The 24,239-nt window shown below is 43.6% G+C and overlaps 1 protein-coding gene across 1 annotated transcript in view; it reads right to left on the bottom strand.

Annotated features, from left to right (window-relative positions):
* The window catches only part of UBN2 (ubinuclein 2), a 71,965-nt gene extending 49,633 nt beyond the window's left edge, over positions 1 to 22,332 (bottom strand). The window contains 3 exon segments of the mRNA XM_037514279.2: positions 15,395 to 15,487; positions 21,863 to 22,224; positions 22,227 to 22,332. Of these exon segments, the coding sequence (XP_037370176.1) occupies positions 15,395 to 15,487; positions 21,863 to 22,224; positions 22,227 to 22,332 (561 nt within the window).
* Between the last annotated feature and the right edge of the window lie 1,907 nt (positions 22,333 to 24,239).

Below are 24,239 nucleotides of genomic sequence, written 5' to 3'. Positions count from 1 at the left end.
CTGTACCTCTGCTATATTTGCCTCAAAAGTCTATAACCCTAGTGTAACCATGAGAAAAACTGCAGACAAATCTAAATCGAGGGACATTCCCTAAACCACTAATAAGAATTCCTCCGAGTTGTCAAAATTATCATAAATAAGAAATATCTGAAAAACTGTTAAGAGTCTAGATTTGCCTAAGAGACATAATGACAAAGAATAATGCAGTATTCTGGGCAGGCTCCAGGAACTGAAAAAGGACATAAGGGCCAAAATAGTAAAATCTGAGTCAAGCGTGGGGTTTATTAGGAAAGGGCCCATCTAGGTCAGATAATTGTAAAAAACATACTTTAAGATTTGAGCTGTGACAAGGAAAGAAGGTGAGGACTAGATAGGAACTCTGTATTATCTTTACAACTTTTCTGTAAATCCACAACTCTGAAAATTATGCTTTTAACATCACAGAATTATATGTTATAAATACATAAGAAAAATAAAAATGAGTGCACACAAAAGCTGGCAAAATCTGAAGATCTGCGGTCAGCTGTGCTGTGCCAAAGTCAATTTCTTAGTGTTGATAACTATGGCTGTGTGATCTATTACCACAGGGCACCGGGTGGCACTGATAAAATGAGTTTTCAAGGCTTATTTTAGATACTCTAATGTACTCACTCAAATTCACCTGTACTCTTCAATCTTTCTGATTTACATATGCCCCCAACTCTCCCTCCCCGCTCTCCCCCCACAGCCCCTGATTTTTTTGGTACAAGAACACCACATGGAGGTGAAGAACAGCATGCTCAAAAAAGAGAAAGGGAAGAAAACAATTGGAGCTATGGATTCTGCCTACCAAGGTGCCACAGAAAAGCCAGAGTCAGCCCAGCAGGAAGCCTCAGAGGCAAGATATGAATGCAAAGCATGATTTCAATGGTGAAAGGATACTTTTTGTGCAACATGGTTCCTAAATGGAAGTAAATTGCTTCATCTTATTTTCATGCAAACAAATAACAACCTGTTCCAGTGCTCAAGGAAAAAAATACCAAATGTACCAAGAGCTATTCTTTCTAAGTAATTTGAAAATTCTCATGAAATACTGTTTGTATTACACATTAAAGCTAAAAAAAGCCTAACCCCCCCAGACAAACTATGACTCTACTGTATACTTTTCAGTAACCACCACCACACTATCAACACAAGGAGCATCACTACAGTGTGAATATATAAGAACAATTTTTTCCAAGAAATGACGCTGGCAACTTTTAATGGCATACACAAACATACTGTAACATGCAGCATACACCCCCACCCCCAACAACTGTGTGTCGAGATGCAATCTATTACGGTCTTTTTTTCGCCAGGTCTGCAACATTTACACTAGGTTATACACTGAGAATCAGAAGTCAGGGGAGGGAAAGAGGTATTTCTAGGATAACAGTTATTCTACCGAGAAAAGGTCACACACAAGCAGTTAAGTAGTACATAAAGACTTTCACCCAAAAGGGTGTGGAGGGGGCGTGAGAAAGAAAAGAGGGGGAGAGTATGAAGAGAAGGAAAGGAGAGAAAAAGAGTCACTCTAAAAAGATAAAAACCCATAGATAAGAACTAATAAAGAGAACTAGTCCTGCCACCTAGCAAATACATTTCAAGTTAGGGAGTCAAAACAGATGGGAAAAACCTAAAAACAGATAAACGGACAGCAATGTTCAGCAACCTCCCCATGGATTTAAGAACTTAACAAGGAAAACAGCAGCATTGTAACTGAGTAAATCAAATAAATGGAAGGAAAATAAGACACCAATTTCATCTACCAAATCACTAACTTTTAAGATTCTACAAGGACAGAGGCTCCAACGCAGCTGGTGTGAGCTCGCGATGGCGCACTCAGAGAAGGTCTGAGCGCTCTCTACCACCCTCTGAACATTTTTTTCTTTCAGCTCTTCTGTTTTCCAAACTTTCAATGAAGTATTAATGTCAGAACAAAAAATATACTAAAATAATCCTTTAAACTTCACATATTTGACCTGATAATTCCATGCAATTATCAATATATTGCTGATTTTAAGCCACTACAGGGATTCATACATATCTGTTAAGAATTTATGCTGTACAAAGCAATGTGAAATGTCAGGAGGAATTTAAATTTAAATAGGAAAAGTCTCTGTCCTTAAGGAACTTAAAACAAGGTAATCTACTCAAGGAATTTACTGAGCACCTACCACATGCCGGCATTTATAGATTTTACAAGTATTATGGAGAGGAGAAAGATTAAACAAATAATGCCAGTTGTGATAAATGACAGCAAGGAGAATCCAAGTGGTACTGAGAATTGTGGATCTAATCAAGGCTTTCCTGAGACATTTATGCGCAGATAAGGATGAGGGGGAGCAGCCAGACACAAAAGCCTGTAAAAAACTTCATTTACAGAAAACTCTGGAAAGGGGGAAAAAAAACAAAGTTAAAATGATAGCAAGTAAATCAGAGGTTGTCAAGGGTTAGGGCTGGATGGAGGAAGAGGATGATCTAGAAAGTGGTAAATTGTTCTATATAATGATTGTGGTAGTGGGGATAAAACTTTCTGAGCTTGTCAAAGTTCATCAAATTGCACACTTAAAATGGATGAACCACATTTATTTAAATTAAGACTTCAATGTTTTAAAAACCCTCTTATTTCTATTTCAACTCTCTCCCTAGAAACCTTTGTTCACACAATTATTCATATCTACAGTTTCCTTTCCATTCTAAGTGCTGCTATAATGCCGGCTATTCTTTTTCACTTAAATGTAATGAATGCCCTAGTTAGCCTCTCCTCTCTCATATTTATCCTCAATCTGTTAGGGGGAAAAGGATGTCCTAAAGCTAATTCCATCTACACTGCATAATATCAATTAATATTTCCAAAATACCATTTTATATCATTTCACTGCTCAAAATGCTTCAGCAGCATCCTTCATGTAAGATAAATCTAGGGCCTCCCCGGTGGCGCAGAGGTTGAGCGTGGGTTGCGAAGCTGCCTGTGGCCTCTGCGGCGCCGGTTCGATCCCCGGCTGCTCCCCGGCCACCGGAGGAGGGTCCCACATGGCGCGCAGGCCTCTCTTGCTGCCCGCTGCTCCCCTCAGCAGTGTGCTTCGGTCTTTCTGCCTGCTCTGCTCCCTGCTCTGGCTCTGGTGAATTCTCTCACCCTCCTGCGCTTCTGACTGTACCCAGTGCTTGTATAAACAAACAAACAAATAAATAAATAAAACATGCCTCTATTAAAAAAAAAAAGATAAATCTAAAACCCTTCCTAAGCCTTTTCTTTTCTTACCATTTTCTAATCTGAACATATCAAATCAGTCAATCTATCTATGCACTCCCTGCTCTGCATCCCTCCACACTCTGCCAGTGCACACGCATGCGCGCACACACACACACACATCTTTCCTCATGCTTTCCCCTTATTTGACATAATGTCTTGTCCCTCTCTGAATCCTCCCACCATTCACAGTTCAACCCTATTTCCCTTGATATTTTCCACTTAAAATCACAATGATCTTTTTTCCCCTATTCTCCCAACATGTTTTTTGTTGAGTCATAACTAGCTGCCAGTAAGATTCATCAAGGAAAAACAAAAAAGCCCAAATAGATTGTGTTGCAATCGGCACAGATACAGAAGGACAGATAAATTACATACAATTAGGGAGATTCAGGATGACTTCAGTCTAGTCCAAGGTAACCACAGGAAACTAGGGCTACTGTTAATAGTTCTGGGTCCATAACCTACAACATGCGGTAAATGGCTAAATAAGTAAACATGACTCCTACTGGGCATCTTCTGAACTACTGTCTTTCCACATCCTTAGCAAGAGTACTGCAACCGAATGACAATCTCTGGACCTCTGCCGTTGCTGACGTTACATAGGCTTCACAATAAATATATCTCATAAAATATAAAACATTTCCCAAATTTAAAAAACCTTTGAATTCTGCTCTACCTAAAATGAAGAAACATCTTTAAATTCACTCCCCTAGTGCCCTAAATAGATCACTTATGACTCAAGAAAATGACTTACTGAGTCACTAGTACTTGTTTAACCTGATAATCAGTGTTTCGAGCCAATGCAGTCTGATTACACTGTAATACCAAGCTGGAAAACAAACAAACAAGACATTCTTAGTACAGGGTCCCCTACTGCCTCCAGGTAATAGGAAACCTAACTAATAACCAACTTTCATTGATCACTATGCCATGAACTGCTAAGACGCCAGTCTTATAACTGAGAAGAAAATGCAACCTGGTCAAAATCTCCTTATTTGTCCCATCCCATCACAACCTTATCTTTCTCTGCATCTGCTGATTTCCTTAATCTACCAACAGAAAATGACAGAGATTTAAGTCAGTGGAAAGACAGCCAAGAGCTGATTTCACAGCACACAAACAGTCTACACATTACTATAATCACTACTTATGGATTTAGTACCTTCCTCCCAAATACCCTGAAATTGCTGATACTCTACTGTTCCTAAGGGATTTAAAGAAGTTAAAGAGAATTTATTTAGCTCATTGAGGCCAAGAAATTAAAAGGGCATGTCATAGCAAGCAATTCCAACTGGTAATAGCAATAAAGAAACTATTGTTTGAGAGTTCTTCCTTGCCCTTTACATTTAAGACAACTCCCCAACCTTGGTTTGTTTTAAAAGGTTATTACTTTTTTAAATTTTTATTGTATACACAGCATCATACTGTTGCTGGTCCACACAACCTAAATACACTGGTATTTGTACTTTGTAAGGAGAATTTATTTTGTGCTGGTGTTAACAAGTTTGCCCAAACTGCCTTACCTAAAGCCCCACCAAGCAGATCCTTGGGACCAGACTTGACATAAGGCGAAAACAGGAAAACTGGCTGAGGAAATTCCCAAGGAAGTTCCACCCTCAGTAAGTGTGGATGGTCAGTTAGTGGCTAATACAGTAACTGCCAGAATTTTTAAAACTCCCAAGAGTCTGCAGAAACGCATTCTCACACCTACGTGTGTCAGTATACTTAAATCAATCCATATTATTGTAAGTATAAAAATTGTGAAAGAAAACAAAATAAATATGGAGAAAATGTGAGCAAAAAGAAGCAGAGGCAGTCAGCAGATAAAAGGCCTGCTGTGAAGAGCTGCACTCAGCCCTAAGCACTGACAACCGCCCCCCTGGAGTGACCCTCAGACTTCAGACAAAAAGGCATTTTCCTTATGATAAAATCTTAAATCTCCTAAACTCCTGCCTTTCTCATACACAAATCACCTACAAAGATTATAGAGCAAGGTATGTATCTTCCCCAGCCTGGAAATTAACATTTGCCCTTTCCTAAAAAAATGAAGCCCAGTAAACAAGTTTTTTGTTTCTGCTCATGCTTGCCTCAGTGCACCCTCCTTTCCTCAAAGAAGAAACACCATCCTATCGGCCACACCCTACATAAGTCAAGCACTATGTGGGGGAGGTAAAGAAGCCCCTGGCTGGCACCCTTTCCATCCAGTCTCTTCCAGGTTAATGCTCTCTCTATACAGTGCTGCGTATTATTTCAGTTTACAAAATACATTTCCTTTCCACTTAAGTGAGTATTATTTACTATGAAAAAAACAGTCATTAGAAATTATAGCTATTCGAGGATTTTTTTCTTGTTTGGATTACAAGAATTTCTTTCATTTATTTTTATTAAAGAGGTACCATTATTTTACATCTTTTTAAGATTTTGACAAAACAGGGCCTCTCTGGTGGCGCAGCGGTTGAGCGCTGGATTGCGAAGCTGCCCGTAGCCTCTGCAGCGCCGGTTCGATCCCCAGCTACTCCCCGGCCACCGGAGGAGGGTCCCACATGGCGCACAGACCTCTCCTGCCGCCCGCTGCTCCCCTCAGCAGTGTACCTCGGTCCTTCTGCCGGCTCTGCTCCCCGCTCTGGCTCTGGTGAATTCTCTCACCCTCCCGCACTTCTGACTATACCCAGTGCTTGTATAAATAAATAAATAAATACTTAATAAATAAATAAATCTTAAAAAAAAGATTTTGACAAAACAGATTTTTCTCCCCTTAGAAATTCTAGAATGTTGACATTCTTTAAAACATATCTGGGGCCTCCCCGGTGGTGCAGTGGTTGAGCGCTGGGTTGCGAAGCTGCCCACAGCCTCTGCAGCGCCAGCTCGATCCCCAGCCGCTGGGCGAGGGTCCCACATGGTGCGCAGACCTCTCCTGCCGCCCACTGCTCCCCTCAGCAGTGTACTTCGGTACACCACTCTGGCTCTGGTGAATTCTTTCACCCTCCCGCACTTCTGACTGCACCTAGTGCTTGTATAAATAAATAAATAAATCTTTAAGGGGAAAAAAAAAAAAAAATATCTGGACAAAATCAGTTTTAAAAGCCATTAAAAATATTCACTTTTCTACAAATCGGGGTAATGTCACAAGATAATCTGATAAATACTTATTGGATATATATGTTTCATAATATCTTCTATGCTAGGGATATAACGGAAGAACAAATGATGAATATGAAGTCTTCAGAAATTCCTGGTATGTAGAAAGCACTGTGAATCACATTAAAAATGGTTATGCACTTGAGAAATATAAACCAAGTGTGTATAACGAGTAAGAAAGGGCACCAGAGAATTGGTAAATAGCTGCACAAGGACTTAGGGTGCTAGTCAAGAGGGCACAGACAGTTACAAAAGAGACCTGCCATCTGGTCCACTTCTAGATATCAACCCAAAGAACACAGAAAACACTATATATGCACTATGTTCATCACAGCACTATTTACAATAGACAGGTTATGGATACAAGCAGAATGCCCAAGGACAGAGGAGTGCATTGAGAAGATACGGTGAGTGCACATAATGGAATACTACTCACATATAAAAAGGAGGAAATCTTGCCATCTAAAATAACATAAGGGATTATGTTAAGCAAAATAAGTCAGAAGGAAAAAGTCAAATATCAGATAATCTCATTCATCATGGAATTAAAAAAGGGACAGATAAAAAGAAACCAAAATAAGCCCTTGAAATCTGACTGCAGAACTGAGGCTACCACCAGAGAGGGAAGGAGAACAGGATTAACGAGTAGGGTCAGTGAACTATGAGGACCCACAGTCAGGCAACCCATTTTATATCGGGGTTGCCCCATAACAGTGGAAGACCTTTGGTGCTTTAGTGATGAGAGGGTCTTGAGAGGAAACATTAGTAGAAATGTGAACCTATAACCCTGAAAAGTAAAGTGTTGTATATCAACATTACCAAAACAAACATAAAACAAAACAAAAATCACCTTTTTACATATTCTTTGTTTAGTAAAAACACTGCTGACTCCATCTGATCAACTGTTCACCAGACTATTCAGCATTACTTTTACACCATCAAATTCCCTGTATCCTTCCTTTTAAGATAAATATGAAACTTTTAAAATAAATAAAAATCACACAGAGTTAAGCATTAATGTGATTTCAAAGGGTAATAAATGCCTTGCATAATACAAGTCTTCGTTTCAGGGAGTCATTCCAATTCAATAGTTGAAACTGAGCCTGTTAGGTACCAGATACTGTGCTAAGCACTTTCATTTTAGAGAACTGCCTTTATATCCATTTCCAGAATAAGCATGATCTTTCAAAAAGGTCGGGGTAACACAGTGAGGAAAAAAATGACTAAAAGGAATCTTCTAATCACCACAGGTCAACCTAAATCCCAGACAGTTCAGAGAATAAGTCTATACCCATAATGCCAGCTTAGAGTACATATGGCCTCAGAATAAGTTTACACAACCTAGAAACAAACCACCAAAAACTGAGTTGGAAACTAGGATGTTTAACCTAAACACGTTTATTAAGCCTTAAATGAGAGCCGAAGTAAGGCATGAAGGCCTCTTTATACTATATCCTGTTCCATTCTACAGTAATCAACAAGATAAACTGAAGATTATATAACAGTGGAAATTAGCTATTTAATAAGATTTACATCCAACAACCCAGTTCAGGAAGTTCTAGGTAAAAACTAAGCACTGTCCTTTTCCCAAAAAACATTTAGCAACTGATGAATACACTCTGTCACCACCTGAAAAGTAACACAAAAGGAAATAGGACATTGGCAATAAAAATAGGACAGAATAGGGGAGAAAAACACAAACAAACCACTTAAGACAGGATGTTCCTTTTATAATTCTATGCTCCCTATAATTCCTGTTGTCACTGCTTTTCATCTATTAGATTAGGACACACCCTGTGTCCCATGGTTAGCCTTTCTTCTCTCAAGTAGCATCCTGTCATACCACTCCTCTCCGGCACCAGCAACCTACTACTACAAGCGACACATACTAAGGACCACAAAAGCCCATATACTGCTCCTGGCCACAGCAGGGTTTTCAACAAGCCACAGAACTCATCATCAACATCGCCCACCAGCCCAGCCTCGGCTCCAGGCATCTTACTTTCTCCACCCCTGGAAATTCCCAAGTGAGTTTAACTTGCTTGGTTTTCTGAAACTCCCTCCAAACTCACTCGTCTCCACATGTCCCACCAACCACTCTGCTCACAAAAGAAAAAAGAGCAGAATGTAAGAGTAGAGGAATTGATGAGCGTCAGAAGAGTGAATCAAGTACATCAGGGTCTCAAAACAGAGTTTGAGAAGTGAATTTGGACTACAGATGTTAATCTGTTTGACCCAGTGTTTAATTAACCAAGATTCAAAAGATGTTACGAGGAAAATTAGACTTCTGTCTTTTGTGAAATGGAAAGATCTCAGCCAACTAAGTCCAAGTCTGAAAACTGGAGCCGTGTTAGAGAGGGCAGTCCCCTAGTTGGGACAATCCCCCCCATTTATTGTCCATCCGACCAGCTTCATTGACTGATCAGTAAGGACCTTGGCAACATCTGAATTTGTTACTCCTTAATTACAGGACATTAAAGTAATTATGGACAGTAAACTATAGGTCAATAAAGAACTTTGCTGTTTAAGAGTGATCTTTCATGAGAGCCTCGCATTGGGTATCTCCCAGGTCACTTTCAGTCTGATGATTTTCTTTTTTTCTTTTTTCAAAAGATTCATTTATTTATGCATACAAGAACTGGGGTGTAGGCCAGAGGTGTAAGGGGTGAGAGGATTCACCAGAGACAGAGTGGGAAGTAGAACAGGCAGATCTACTGAAACACACTGCTGAGGGGAGCAGTGGGAGAGACAGGAGAGGTCTGCTGCACCTTGTGGGTCAGCTCCCTGGCAGGGATCCAACTCGTATTGCAGTAGCTGCAGATTGCTTCATAATGCTTAGATATAACCCCTTGTGCCACTAGAGAGGCCCCAGCCTGATCATTTTCTTAAGAAATCCCAAATCAGGGCTTCCCTGGTGGCACAGGGGGTTGAGCGCCGCGCTGTGAAGCTGGTCACAGCCTCTGCAGCATGGGTCCCGGCAGGCGAGGATCCCACATGGCGCGCAGACCTCTCTTGTCTCGCCCGCTGCTCCCATCGGCAGTGTATTTTGTCAGTCTGCCTGTTCTGTTCCCCACTCTGTCTCTGGTGAATCCTCTCACTCTCCCGCGCATCTGGCCTGAACCCCAGCTCTTGTATAAAAAGAAAATAAACCTTTAAAAAAAAAAAAGAAATCCCAAATCAGGGCCTCCCCTGGTGGCGCAGCGTTGAGTGCTGGGCTGCGAAGCTGCCCGCAGTCTCTGCAGGCTGGTTCGATCCCTGGCCACCGGCGAGGGTCCCAAATGGCGCAGAGACCTCTCCTGCCACACCCGCTGCTCCCCTCCGCAGTGTATTTTGTCAGTCTGCCTGTTCTGTTTCCCACTCTGGCTCTGGTGAATTCTCTCACCCTCCCACGCTTCTGACTGTACCCAGTGCTTGTATAAATAAAATAAATCTTAAAAAAAAAAAAAAAAAAATCCCAAATCATTTGTTGTGGTTTTTAAGACCATCATAGTTAAAAAGAATCTGTAAAAAAGGATCAAAGGAACAAAGGTAAAGGCTATGTGTATAAAATATCTGAAATAAAAGATCAAAATCAATGAAGTCGGGCCCCCCTGGTGGCGCAGGGGTTAAAGACAGTGTTATCAAACTACTACCAGCCACTACAGCACGAATTCAATCCCCAGGCACCAGGGAGATGACCCACAGGGCGCAGCAGATCTCTCCTGTCTTGCCTGCTGCTCCCCTCAGCAGTGTATTTCAGTACATCTGTCTGTTGTATTCCCCGCTCTCTCTGTTGAATCCTCTCACCTCACACACCTCTGGCTTACACCCCAGTTCTTGTATGCATAAATAAATAAATCTTAAAAAAAAAAACCAAAACAAAAAAAAATCAATGAAGTAGTCAATTAAAACCTCACAGATGTTTATGTTAAAAATGTTTATAAGACTAGTTCTCCATAAGAGAACTAGAACTAGTTCTCCATAAGAGCAATATGCTTTAGTGACTAAATAGTAGTTCACATTTATATAACACATTAAATGATAATAATAGGGCCTCCCCGGTGGCGCAGCGGTTGAGCGCTGGGTTGCGAAGCTACTCGCAGCCTCTGCAGCACCGGTTCCATCCCCGGCCACCGGGTGAGGGTCCCACATAGTGTGCAGACCTCTTCTGCCGCCCGCTGCTCCCCTCAGCAGTTTACTTCATCAGTCTGCCTGCTCTGCTTTCTCCTTTGGCTCTGGTGAATTCTCTCACCCTCCCGCGCTTCTGACTGTACCCAGTGCTTGTATAAATAAATAATCTTTTAAAAAAAAAATCTATTCTTTCACAGACATTGATGTCTCAAGATATTGACAAAACACCTAGCGCTCTAAAGTTCATTAGGCAGATCTTAATTTCCCCTCATAGATAACAAAGCATAAAAAAGCAAGAGTATTCACTAAGATAATTAATATATAGTCACCCAGATAGTTAATATGGCCAAGTTAGGACCAGAACCTAGTTGTGTTTACTTATAATCCTGTGCTCCTTCCACTACAATACACTGCCACCGCTGCCTCAATCCACAGCTACAAAGCTATCCCAGGAATTACAGAGAAATTCGGAGCCACAGGAGACTGGAAGAATCCATTCAACATTGCTGCACCAAAGTGTCCAAAATCCCTTCAAATTTCAAGCACAGACATAGTCCTTCTACTCTTAAGTCCCCACACTTGAGTCGCTCATCGTTGTTGGCACTGCTTGGCATGGCATTTGTGTGCCTCATATGGTTTGTCATCCCATTTATTTTGAAAGTTTCTCCAGGAAAAGGCAACTGTCATGCCCTTTGAAGGCCAATGAAAACGCTCAAATACTTTATACACAGAGCTTAGAAATTACTGTATTTCTGGGCCTCCCCCGGTGGCGCAGCGGTTGAGCGCTGGTCTGCAAAGCTGCCCACAGACTGCAGTGCCAGTTCAATCCCCGGCCACCGGCGAGGGTCCCACATGGAGCGACAGACTTCTCCTGCCGCGCCTGTCGGTCTGCCTATTCTATTCCTCGCTCTGGCTCTGGTGAATTCTCTTACCCTCACGCGCTTCTGACTGTACCCGGTGCTTTTATGAATAAATGAATAAAATCTTTAAAAAATAAAAAATAAAATCCCAGCATAACAGCTTTAAAAAAAAAAAGAAAGAAATTACTGTATTTCTGTCCAAGGAAAAAGGGATGGAAAACCTTAGTTGATTTTCAGAAATTGTGACAAGGACATCTAAATTATAACATTATAGAAATAAAAGTTAAAGGAAAGGTAGCTAGGGATACAAATTTTATGTCCTTAAGTGTTAAAGAACTAAGTCCTTCTTTTGACATCTGAAAAGAAAAATAGAAAAAGTAAAACTAACATTTTGCAAGCTTTTACATACATTATTTAAAACATTTTCCTTTGTTTAAAATACACAGGGCCTCTCTGGTGGCTTAGGGGTCAAGTCTCAGCGCTATCACCACCACAGCCTGGGTTTGATCCCCTGCCAGGGAGCTAAACTACATATGGCACAGCAGACCTCTCTGATCTTGCCTGATGCTCCCCTTAGCAGTGTATTTCAGTAAATCCACCTTTTCTGCTCCCCACGGTCTCTGGTGAATCCTCTCACCCCCTGCACCTTTGGTCTACACCCCAGTTCTTCTACACAAAAATTAAAAATAAATAAATCTTTTTAAAAATTAAAATAAACTATAAATATATAGTGTACCATATGTACATTTACTAAATATATATTTAGTATGTATATTTATATTTTAAGTATAAGAACATCTTTAAATATAAAATTTAAACACCATATGGAAATCTTAATTTTCTACCCTGACCACCAATAATGAACAATCTTTGTTGTTTAAGAGTAATCTTCTTTCTTTCTTTATATATTTTTTAAATTTTATTTTTATATTCCCCATACAACTGCAACCCCCTTATTTTGACCCCCATCCCTCCTTTTCCCGCCCCCCCACATAGTGTGTCTCTGGTTTATAGTTGTTTGTTGATTTTGATTTTTTCTTTCCTATAGCTATTCTTTTTCCAAGAATAATCTTCTGTGACAGCCTAAATCCTAAACCTGGATGAGGTACCTTCTTCCAGTTTACTTTTAGCTTGATGAAAAAGGTCTAAATAATTTGTTATAATAAATATTTAATACTAAATACTCATGGCATGCTTTGTTTATGCACATCAAGTCTTTGTAATATTTTAAATCTCTACTAAGAATGGAAATAAGGGAGTAGGCAAAACAAAAATCTAGTGAAGAAATATAGCCCACTGGGCCTCCCTGATGGTGCAAGGGGTTAAGAGGCAACCTATGAAGCAATCCACAGTCACTGCAGCACAAGTTCGATCCCTGGCCAAGGAGTAACCCACATGGCGCAGCAGACCTCTCCTGTTTCGCCCGTTGCTCCCCTCAGCAGCGTATTTCAGTCCATCTGCCTGTTCTGTTCCCTACTCTGTCTCTGGTGAATCCTCTCACCCCCTGCACCTCTGGCCTGTAACCCAGTTCTTGTATGCATAAATAAATCTTTAAAAAAAAAAATAGCCCATCAATTTGGATGATAACAAGAGCAATATTTTATCCCTATACAATGACAGTGCCTAGATATAGCCAACTTGTTTAGCACACCAATCAACTTCTTCAGAACATTGGTTTTTCAATTCTAAGTACCAGTCAAGGGCTTGCCAGTAAGATTTAATGCTAACTCTGTAGTACATCATATACTGAGTTACATTACTTATAGGGTGCCAGGCATTTTGCCATTACAGAGGGCAATTCTAATCCTGGGTTTCGTAGCCTACAGAAAAACAGGCACTCCAACATAGCACTGGGTGGAGATGAAACTGGTCATTTGGTAACATATACCAAGACTATAAATGCACAGATCTTTTGATCTAAAAATTCAACTTCCCAACTCTGGCCTACAGATAAACTTAAGAATGAGCAAAGCACCATGCTACTAAGTAATTTACTACCATTTACAAGAGCAAACTCTTTGGAAACAATCTAAATCACTTGGGGACTAGTTCAATTAATTGTGGTACTTCCATACAATGGAGTACATGTAATGTAGCCTTTTAAAAACAAGAGAGTAGCAAGACTGATCTTTTTGTCTTTTTTAAAAGGAAAAAAATTGGGCCTCCCTGGTGGTACAAGGGGTTAAGCACGCACTATGAAGCAATCCGCAGCCTATGCAGCACAAATTCAATCCCAGGCCAGCCAGGGAGCTACCCACATGGCACAGCAGACCTCTCCTGTTTCGCCCGCTGCTCCCCTCAGCAGTGTATTTCAGTCCGTCTGCCTGTACTGTTCCCCACTCTTGTCTCTGGTGAATCCTCTCACCTCCCCGTGTCTCCGCATCTCTGGCCTATATCCCAGTTCTTGTATGCATAAATAAATAAATCTTAAAAAAAAAAAAAAAAAAAAAAAGAGGGAAAAAAAATCTCTAAGATAAAGTAGGTAAAAAAAGTCAAGAGCAGAAATGTGTATAGTATTTTGCAGTATGTTTAAAAATGGGGTGTGGGGTAGGCAAAAAGAAATACATATATATCCAAATATATATTACAATCTGAGAACACTGTAACAACTTTTACTATTCTATAAAAACACCACCAATCCATACCTAAATGTGTTATTTACAGTCATAGAATACAGAGCCATAAAAGGCTGCAAAAAAACCTATGGCCCAAAGAGGCTAAACGACCTTACCAAAGGGTGTAGCAAAATATGGCTAGAACCCCACCCCAACACATTCCAACCATTCTCATTAGTTCCCCTATCCCTGTTTTCTTCATTTCCACAAGGAGCTAGCAAATGTCAAGCAATATCCTAGCTGCATTTTAAAGATAACATGTATGATAGGGATAGGTGAGCTGACCCTCAATCTCTGTAAGATGCTTTCCAGTGCTCACAGGGAAGCCAGAAGTGGTAAGGTCTTGCTTCCCACAAGTTTATGTTTTAACAAGATGCCAAGAAGTGGTTAAAAACATAGGATAGGGCCTCCCCGGTGGCGCAGCGGTTGAGCGCTGGGTTGCGAAGCTGCGCGCGGCCTCTGCGGCGCCGGTTCGATCCCCGGCTGCTCCCCGGCCACCGGAGGAGGGTCCCACATGGCGCGCAGACCTCTCCTGCCGCCCGCTGCTCCCCTCAGCAGTGTACTTCGGTCCTTCTGCCTGCTCTGCTCCCCGCTCTGGCTCTGGTGAATTCTCTCGCCCTCCCGCGCTTCTGACTGTACCCAGTGCATGTATAAACAAAACAAACAAAGAAACCAGCAAACAAATAAATAAAGCATGCCTCTATAAAAAAAAAAAAAAAAAAAAATAAAAACATAGGATAAACATGGGATGGGGAATGGGTCTTTGACAAAGCTAATTATACTAGAAAATTTGAGGAACGTGGTAAAGAACTTCATAATCAGGTAATTAAAATTTCTTGAAAACAAACACAGATCTATTGTGACAAAGAATATAAAATGTACATGAATCTTTAACATAAACAGAACGCTTAAAGAAATTCTGTGCTGCCTCTGATTGATTCTGATCCCAGGTGCGTGGAAGCACACACACTCATTCTCAAACTCTTAAGAGGCAGAAAGTTTAAGAAGTACTGCACCACGGGAGCTAAAGCAGCATTCTCAATGTCACTAGAAAGGGCAAAGGATGAACCAGAGAGACCTAGATATGCAGGCGTGTTCTTGCCACTGTTTGACATTAGATAAGGTACTGAACCTTGAACTCAGACCTTCAGTTTCTTCATCTGTAAAAGGTGGTCAAAATAACTCACCTTATAGTTTGTTATAAGGATCAGCGGTAACTGCCTGGACTCTGGGAATACAAACCAGTCAGACTCTATGACTGTCTAACCATCCATTTAGACTCAATTTGTGAGAACAGGAGACGGGGAACAATGGATTTAACAGGCCCTCACAACCAGTCACAGAAAGAACAGGCCAATATGATAAAATTACCTAAATGAAGAGTTTATTATACTCACATATTTCATTTCAAACTTCTTAGCCAGCATTTCCACTTCTTGCCTCTCCTGATGCTCATCATTAAATGGGTCTTCTGTGTGAATGGGCTTCTTCTGATTTAAAGTAAATGGGAAAAGATATGAAAGCGTTAGCATTATTTCAACCAGAGTTAAATACACCCTTAAATTTAATAGTCAATTTTTCCAAATATTAACACATAAAAGTCTTAAAAGTAACTAAAAAGAAATGTTGTATTAAGAAATATTTGCAGTTTTAATGGTCTCTTTCGTAGTCTACAATTTTTTGGTGGTTAAGAATTCAATAATCCAAAAGATTTCCACTGCAAAATGATCATACCATCATTCCAATCAAAATAACAAAGTCAAAAAAAAAAAAAAAAAAACAAGAAAATTAGGTGAAAATGAAAATCCCACTTATAACTCTATTTTAAGATCTTCCCTAATAAAGGCAAACTGCTGTGGTCAGGAAATGCTTCTAAACAGATCTCCTTCTTATTTACTGGAGTCATCACTTGAGTGATATCCTGAGTTATCACTTGAGTAGCTACCTCTGCTGAAGCCTACCATCAAAAACCTCTGTATCATCTACATCAAGGCATTGGATAGTCATTCAAGGAACACATAATACTTTTAAGAAAGCCAGAAAAGTGTAAATAGAAAAAGCTGCAAATTGATGACCATGGCCACCTCCTCAGAGCAGGGGAGAGTGGATGCTTATAATATAGGGTTTAAAAACAGAGCACCAAGCCCACACCTGTTTACCTAAAGAAAAAAATAAATCACATCCTTTTCTAAAGTTTACTACTTTCAAAGACAAACTTCACATATATGTGAATTTTTGATAAACAACAAAAAAACCAAAGCAAGGAGCTACATATGGGTAAAAATGCTATTTATATCCAATTATGAAAACTGATTAGAAAGCTAATTTAAAAAAACAAGGAGGGGCCTCCTTGGTGGCACAAGGGATTAAGCACAGCACTATGAAGCGATCTGCAGTCACTGCAGCATCCCCCCGCCAGCCAGGGAGCAGAAGACCTCTCCTGACTTGCCTGCTGCTTCCCTCAGCAGTGTATTTCAGTAGATCTGCCTGTTCTGTTCCTTACTGTCTCTGGTGAATCCTCTCCCCCTGCCCCCTGCCCCCCCCACCCTCGCACCTCTGACCTGTACACCAGTTCTTGTATGCATAAATAAATAAATCTTTAAAAAATATATAAATAAACATAAAAAAACAAGGAAGGCTGGATATTTTCAATTGCAGTATCTTCAGGTAGTTAAATATGAAAGTATATTACAACTGAAATACTATAGATTTTGTTGCTCCTTAAGGGCAAGAAAAAAAATGCAGAAGGGGGGCCTCCCCGGTGGCGCAGCGGTTGAGCGCCGGGTTGCGGAGCTGCCCGCAGCCTCCGCAGCGCCGGTTCAATCCCCGGCTGCTCCCCGGCCACCGGAGGAGGGTCCCACATGGCGCGCAGACCTCTCCTGCCGCCCGCTGCTCCCCCCAGCTGTGTGCTTCGGTCCTTCTGCCTGCTCTGCTCCCCGCTCTGGCCCTGGTGAATTCTCTCACCCTCCCACGCTTCTGACTGTACCCAGTGCTTGTATAATTAAATAAATGAATAAATAAATAAATCTTAAAAAAAAAAAAATGCAGAAGGGATGAAGATTCGCACACTTTGGAACTGAGAAATTACATCTTGCATATAAAGGCCAAGATGTGATCAGCGTAAAAAATATGACAGAAAAACATGGACAGATTCATCACACTCAGCATGTTAGAATTCAGAGATAATTCACCAACACCATCTTCAATACATCTTTCCTATTTCTCATCCAATGTATGCAATATGACAATATTAATAAAGGAATTAATTTTAGAATCAACTTTAAAATTACCTAGTGTAATAAGAAAGACAACTATAGAATTCTTTATCCCAACAGAAGTTACCATCTTGAGACTAAAGTTAAAGAGAGTGAACAACCACCATCCTTCCCATTATAAACTGTTCCTTCATGTCACTGTGAAGTCCAAACACTGGGTCTTACTTCAGGCCTGGCCCATTTAATATGTGCAAATATAAATACATGGACATATATTTTTAATAGGAATCCCCTTACAAGGCATTCTAAAATACTTCATGTGGACTTTCTATAGGCATCAAAAGTAAACTGTTGAGTCTACAAAAACAAACTTTTCTTTTAGTTAAAAAAGAGCCTGGGGCCTCGCTGGTGGTGCAGGTAGTTAAGCACACTGCTGTGAAGCTGTCCACAGCCTCTGCAGTACCAGTTCGAACCCCACTGGCCGCAGATACCCACATGGCGTGGCAGACCTCTCCTGTCTCGCCCACTGCCCTCCTCAGCAGTATATTTCAGTCAGTCTGCCTGTTCTGCTCCCCACTCTGTCTCTGGTGAATCCTCTCACCTTCCTGCACATCTGGCCTGTACCCCGTTTCTTGCATAAATAATTAAATCTTAAAAAAAAAAAAAAGAGCCCTGACCCTAATCAAGGCTCTAAGTAAGGTTTTTATTTTTATTTATTTTTTTTTAAAGGCATGTTTTTATTTATTTGTTTGTTGGTTTGTTTTGTTTATACATGCACTGGGTACAGTCAGAAGTGCGGGAGGGTGAGAGAATTTACCAGAGCCAGAGCGGGGAGCAGAACAGGCAGAAGGACCGAAGTACACTGCTGAGGGGAGCAGCGGGCGGCAGGAGAGGTCTGCACGCCATGTGGGACCCTCCTCCGGTGGCCGGGGAGCAGCCGGGGATCGAAACGGCGCCACAGAGGCTGCGGGCAGCTTCGCAACCCAGCGCTCAACCGCTGCGCCACTGGGGAGGCCCTCTAAGTAAGGTTTTTAAAAATCTCTTTCAGGTGAAAAATAGATGCAAAATTAGCAAATATCAAAATTACCAACTACTCACATACAATACTGATACATTTGTCCAGTGAGGTCAACTCATTAACAGATTTTCAAGAGATTTTTTTCTTTATCTTATCCAATATATGCAACATGAAAAGCAATGAAATACCACAGGATTCTTTAACAGTATAATTACATAATCACCATAAGTTATTTTTCTTTTTATGATAAATGTTCAATTAAGCACATTTACAATTGAATTTTCTGGTTAACTGATTTTCTGGTTTACAAGGAATTAAAAAAGAATTTATGGTCAATTATTGCCAAAGTTTATTTCTAAATTGTAGCCTATAGTCAGAAATGGTGAACAAATTATCTTCCAAGATAGAGATGACTGCAGTGTCTCAGCCTTGACCCTGAACCACCTTAACCCTGGCTCAATACTCAACAGTCATAAGAAAGGTTTGTCCTTCTGATTAGCCAAAAATTGTATGAATTGCCATGTTACTAAGTAACTTATTGCGGCACTATTTCCAAAAGCAAACCACTTGGAAATGCCCAAATCAACTGGGACTGGTTAAATAAGCTGTGATTCGTCCATAGAAAGGATTATCATGCAGCCTTTAAAAAGGAGGCAGAGCAACTTCTCTTGTGTCCTAAAAGGAAAAAAACCTCCAAGATAAAGTGAAAAAAAAAAAAACAAGAGCAGAAATGTGTACACCTGTTTTGTAATATGAAGCTATGTGTACCCTGAAAACATGGAAAGAGATTACATTTTTCATACTTTGCTAACACACCCTCACTTAACTGTACTTTTCCTCATTAGTTAGAGCATAGAAACACTCTTGACTATATTCAGTTAATTGGGGGTTATACTGTTCACTAAATATTTATGGAGGAGGATAATTTAAATGCACCAATAAAGATGGTATTCAAATGTGGCCGATTTTTTTTTTACACCAACAACTATCAATTTGAGGATCTGGAGTTAAAATCTTATTTGGTGATAAGTGGCTACTTCAAGATTTTAAAACCTTTTATTCTTTCAATTTTATGAGACCTCTTTTCTTCCTTTTCTACTCTTACCCTGCACTACATGATATATTGTTCAATTACACTAATTCAAAATTAAAATGAAATCTTGAAAATATTACAACATCAATAAAAGTGACTAGGGCCTCCCCGGTGGCGCAGCGGTTGAGTGCTGGGTTGCGAAGCTGCCCGCCTCTGCAGCGCCAGTTCGATCCCTGGCTGCTCCCCGGCCACCAGAGGAGGGTCCCACATGGCGCGCAGACCTCTCCTGCTGCCCGCTGCTCCCCTCAGCAGTGTACTTCGGTCCTTCTGCCTGCTCTGCTCCCCGCTCTGGCTCTGGTGAATTCTCTCACCCTCCCGCGCTTCTGACTGTGCCCAGTGCTTGTATAAATAAATAAATAAATCTTTAAATAAAATAAAATAAAAGTGACTAGACTTCCCTTGAGAGGAAGAGACACTAGACCAATTCTAATGGTCATATTTTGCTTTTTGATGGTCTCTTTTCCTAGGATTTCCTCTCGTGGAACTACACCAACTTTATTTAGAAAGATGTTTTAGTCTTTCTTATGTAATAAATGTTGGAAATTTCATTGGAAATAACCATGGGAAAATCTGACACATTTTTGTTACAAATGTGCACTGTATAAACAGTTTAATTTTTCATACAATGAACTATGATAAATGATATATAGCTGAATATACAATAAGAAAACTGAATCAACAAACCCCTAAATTGATAGTATAAACAGAAAAACTAAGTTCATCTTTTCTTATTTCATAAAACCGGTATTTCTAATATTACCAATTAAAAAAAGTGGAGATCAAAATTTTTATTAAAAGATACACTTCTATATTAATTTATCATGGCATGAATGTTACATCATGAAGAATATCATAGTAGAACTCTTGTTATTTCTAAGACTCTAATTTTAGGTGATTTTGGCAGAATCCTCTTAAACTATACTAAGTGACTTTAAGAAAGTATGTTTTACTAAGAAATACTGATAAAATTACCTATAACCATTCCACATTAGCCTCATTTGTAAACTGAGGAGAATGGGTCCTGCCTATCTCTTGGAGATCTGCTGGTCTAAAGTCTAGGTCACACAATAGCTGAACTGTTTCCAGCACATAGTAAGAACTCAATAAATGTTAGTAAGTTACGATGAATTTTTACCCAAGTACTGTGGTTTTCACCTGTAACTTATGAAGTCGACTAGAGAGTAAAATTACAGACCTACTCAAATCAGATCAAGTATTATTTATTTGAAAAATTCTTTAATCCAGTATTTTCAAAATTCTTTGGGGAAAAAAAAAAATGGCATCATAGTTACATGTCACAGGGGCACTAAAATGAGTCTAAAGGGCAAAATGTTACCAGGAAGTGACCAAAATGATCTCTACCCTTAATAGCCCATTTTGGTTGTACCCATCCAGTCACAATTTGACCACAAAACAATTATCTGTAAATAGTGATCAAAAGATTAGTTGGCCAAAAAAAATAAATAAAAGCCGGGTACATTATTTAATAAAATTTTTCACGGAGTCATTCACTTCACAACTCTACAAAGACGCCTGAGGACGGAAACAAGTGCCTTCTGGAGCCCTTCAGACCTATCCAAGTGCAAAACCTAACAGAGATCCCAGTCTCCAAACGGAAGAAACTGTTCTCTTTTTGCAGTTACCCCATCGTTTTCCGCTTTTAGTTTTTAAGATCACCAACCCACAAGAATAAAACATATAATTAACAAATCCCTTTCCCATCTCCACTGCTGATCGGTCGGCCCACCCAGAGCATACCTGCTTATTCTCAGCAAAGTTTTTAAAAATCCAAAGCTATTTTTCCATCATTCTCCAAGAATCACCACGGCCAACTGCAACACCCTCAGGCCGGGCCCTCGCCGCTGATACACACTCGAAGGAGAGCACGAGAGGCGCCAAGTAACACAGGCTGCTCGCTCCCCACCAGCACCGTGTCCGCAAACTCCCCAGAACACAAAGCTGCGGCGGCGGACCGGCACCCGCACGCGCGGGGAAAACTAACCAGATAACTGACCACCCGCGTCTCCCCCATTCCCGAGGTGGGACCCCTCCCGGGGGGCGCGGGGGGCCTGGCTTACTTTGACCCCCTCCCCGCAGCGGCCGGCCCCGCCCTCCCCGCCGCGGCGCAGCTCCGCAGCCGCAGCGCCGAGGCCGCGGCCGATCCCCGAGGGGGTTCCACGGTCTCTCCGCTTCAGATCGGGGGGCGTGTCCCCCACGGTTTTCCCTTCCTTTCTTACCGAAACGACAGCTAGCGCCCCACCAGGAAAACCCAACCACGCAACTTGCGGCGCCCCAAGATTTTGTTGGGGCGGGGTGGGGGGACAAAAAGAACAGGAGGAAAATCGGAGGCTGCGAAGGGCGCAGGAGGAACCGGCCCGCGGCGGCGTCCGGGGCGGGCGCGCGGGGCCGGGGGGCCGGGGGGCGCCGCGGCCGGGCCGGGCGGGGAGAGGCCGCCCGCCGCGCGCCCCCGCGCGGCCCCGGCCCCGGCCCGCCCCCCCGCGGGGCGCCGGGGTCCGGCGGGGGGCGGGGGGCTCTGTACCCGTTGTTCTCCGCACAGCAGCAGCTCCGGGTAGCTGAACTCCACGCAGCTCTCGTCCGTGGGGTCCTTGAGCACCAGCTCCAGGCGCACCGTCTCCCGCGGCGGCCTCGGCGGCGGCGCGGCCCGGGCGGCCGGCTCCCGCGGCGGGGGCGGCGGCGCGAGCAGCGGCGCGAGCGGCGGCGGCGGGGGCTCGGGCCGCGGGGGCTCGCGCTGCAGCGCCATGGGCGGCTCGGCGCGGCCGGCCTCGCGCGGGGGGGGCGGCTTCTCGCGCGCGGGGGGCTGCGCGTCCGCCCGGGGGGTCGCCTCCCGCGGGGCCGGCGGCTCCGCCCGCGCCGGCTCGCGGGGCGGCGGCGGCTCCAGCCGGGGGGCTCGCGCGGGGGCTCGGGCTCGCGCTCGGGCCCCGGGAGCTCGGCCTCGCGCCGCCTCACCGGTGACAGGCTGATGAGCGCCACTCGGCGCGGCTCCGCCATGCCCCCCGCTCCGGCCCTCTGCCTCCGCGCGCGCCGGCGCTCGCCCCGACGCCGGGTGGGGCGCCCGCCCGCCCTCGCTCGCTCGCTCCGCCGCTCTTCGTCCCGCCGCCGCCCTCAGCCGTCGCCGCCGCCGCCACCGTGAGTGCGGACTGTGCCCCCGGCCCCGCCACTATGTTCTGACGGGCGCCGCCGCCATCGCCAGGGTCGCCGCCGCCGCCATGTTGGATCCCCCACATAAATAGAAGCAGGCCGCGGAGCGGGCGCATGCGCAGACCCGACACGCTCGCGTCCACCGTCGTGGCTGCGGCTCGGTTTTCCTCCTCGCCTCCCCGCGGCCGGGAGTCCGGACAGGTCGGCGGAAGTGACGTGCGGCAGGAGCGGTTTCCCTAGAAACGGGGACGCCATCTGCGCCGTCCCGAGGAGGGAGGGGGTTGGGGTTTCCCGAGCGGCTTCCTGTTCGCACCCGGAAACCCGAGGCGCGCGCGGGGCTCGCCAAGGGCGACGCCGGGATGCGCCCGGGCGGGGGCTGGTGATGGCGCCCGCCGGCCCGGCCGCGCTTCCCGCCCCGCCCTGGAGCCTGGGGGGGCGGGGGGCGGAGAGGGGAGTCGGGGGGCGCGAGCCGACCCGGGGCCGACGCGGACAGGAAATGGCTCCTCCTGCCGGACTCGCCGGGCGGCCTCCCCCGCCGCGGGCCTCGCCCGCCACCCCGGGGCCCCCAGCTCGCCCGGGCGGCCGCGGCGGCCACGGTGTGCGGCAACCGGTGCCGCGTTGCCCGGGACATGGAGCAGCGAGTGCGCAGGCCTGGGCCGGGTCCCGCAGCCTCGGCTGTCGAAATGAACAGAAAATTCTCCAGAGGGCTGGTGGCTTGTTGGGGAGCGTGCCCCGAGAGGCCAAGGCTGAATAAGCCCTCGGCGGCGGGGGAGCCTCGACGGGCGCGCCTCGTGGGCACACCTGTGAGCACACCTGTGGGCACACCTGTGAGCACACCTGGGGCACACCTGTGGGCACACTCCGGAATTCACGTTGAGAGAGAGAGAACCGGCTGTCTCCTTTCATTCAGTAGAAAGTGATTTTGAGGACTCGCGCTCCCTGTTAGGAAGGGAAGCCGTGCTTTCTGAATTACATTAACCGGATTATCACCTATTGGTGACGCTAAATCGGTGTGACGTCACAGACGAATTTTGAGGGTTTCCATTTTTTGGTTTTCTATTAGTTATTCGTATGAGGATGGTGATGGAATTGATTATTCCATAGGCTTCTTTGCTCCCTTTACACCCTTTCTGGAAGCGACAGCTCTTGTCTGATTTCAGGAGTTGGTTTTTGTATTTCATTTTTTTTAAAGATTTATTTATTTATGCATACAAGAACTGGGGTACAGGCCAGAGGTGCTGGGGGGTGAGAGGATTCACCAGAGACAGAGTGGGGAACAGAATAGGTGGATCCGCTGAAATAGACTACTGAGGGGAGCAGCAGGCGAGTCAGGAGAGGTCTGCTGCGCCATGTGGGTAGCTCCCTGGCCGGGGATCGAACTCGTGCTGCAGTGGCTGCTGATGGCTTCATAAGTTGCGTCTTAACCCTTTGCACCACCAGGGAGGCCCCATTTTCTTACTGTTTATAAATGGTATGGTGTTTTTAAGATTGGTTTCCATAGGTACATAGCTAGTATAGAGAAATATAACAGTTTGCATGTATTTATCTTGCATGTGGCAAACTTGTCAAATTCCCCTATTAGTTCCAGGGTATTTCTTGGTAGATTCCTTGGGATTTTCAACATAGGTGATCATCTTGAAAATAGGAAGTTTTATTTTTTCTTTTCCACTCTATGCATTTTATAGCACTCTATTTTGATGTATTTATAGTATATCTCTGGATAGTTTTGTGTGTGGCTGCTGCTCTGGTCTTAACAA

Source organism: Talpa occidentalis, unplaced genomic scaffold (genome assembly GCF_014898055.3).
Source record: "Talpa occidentalis isolate TD23 unplaced genomic scaffold, MPIMG_talOcc4v2.1, whole genome shotgun sequence".
NCBI classification, from domain to species: domain Eukaryota; kingdom Metazoa; phylum Chordata; class Mammalia; order Eulipotyphla; family Talpidae; genus Talpa; species Talpa occidentalis.
Note: the sequence above shows the minus strand (reverse complement) of the source record. Positions and strands in the feature narration are given on the sequence as shown.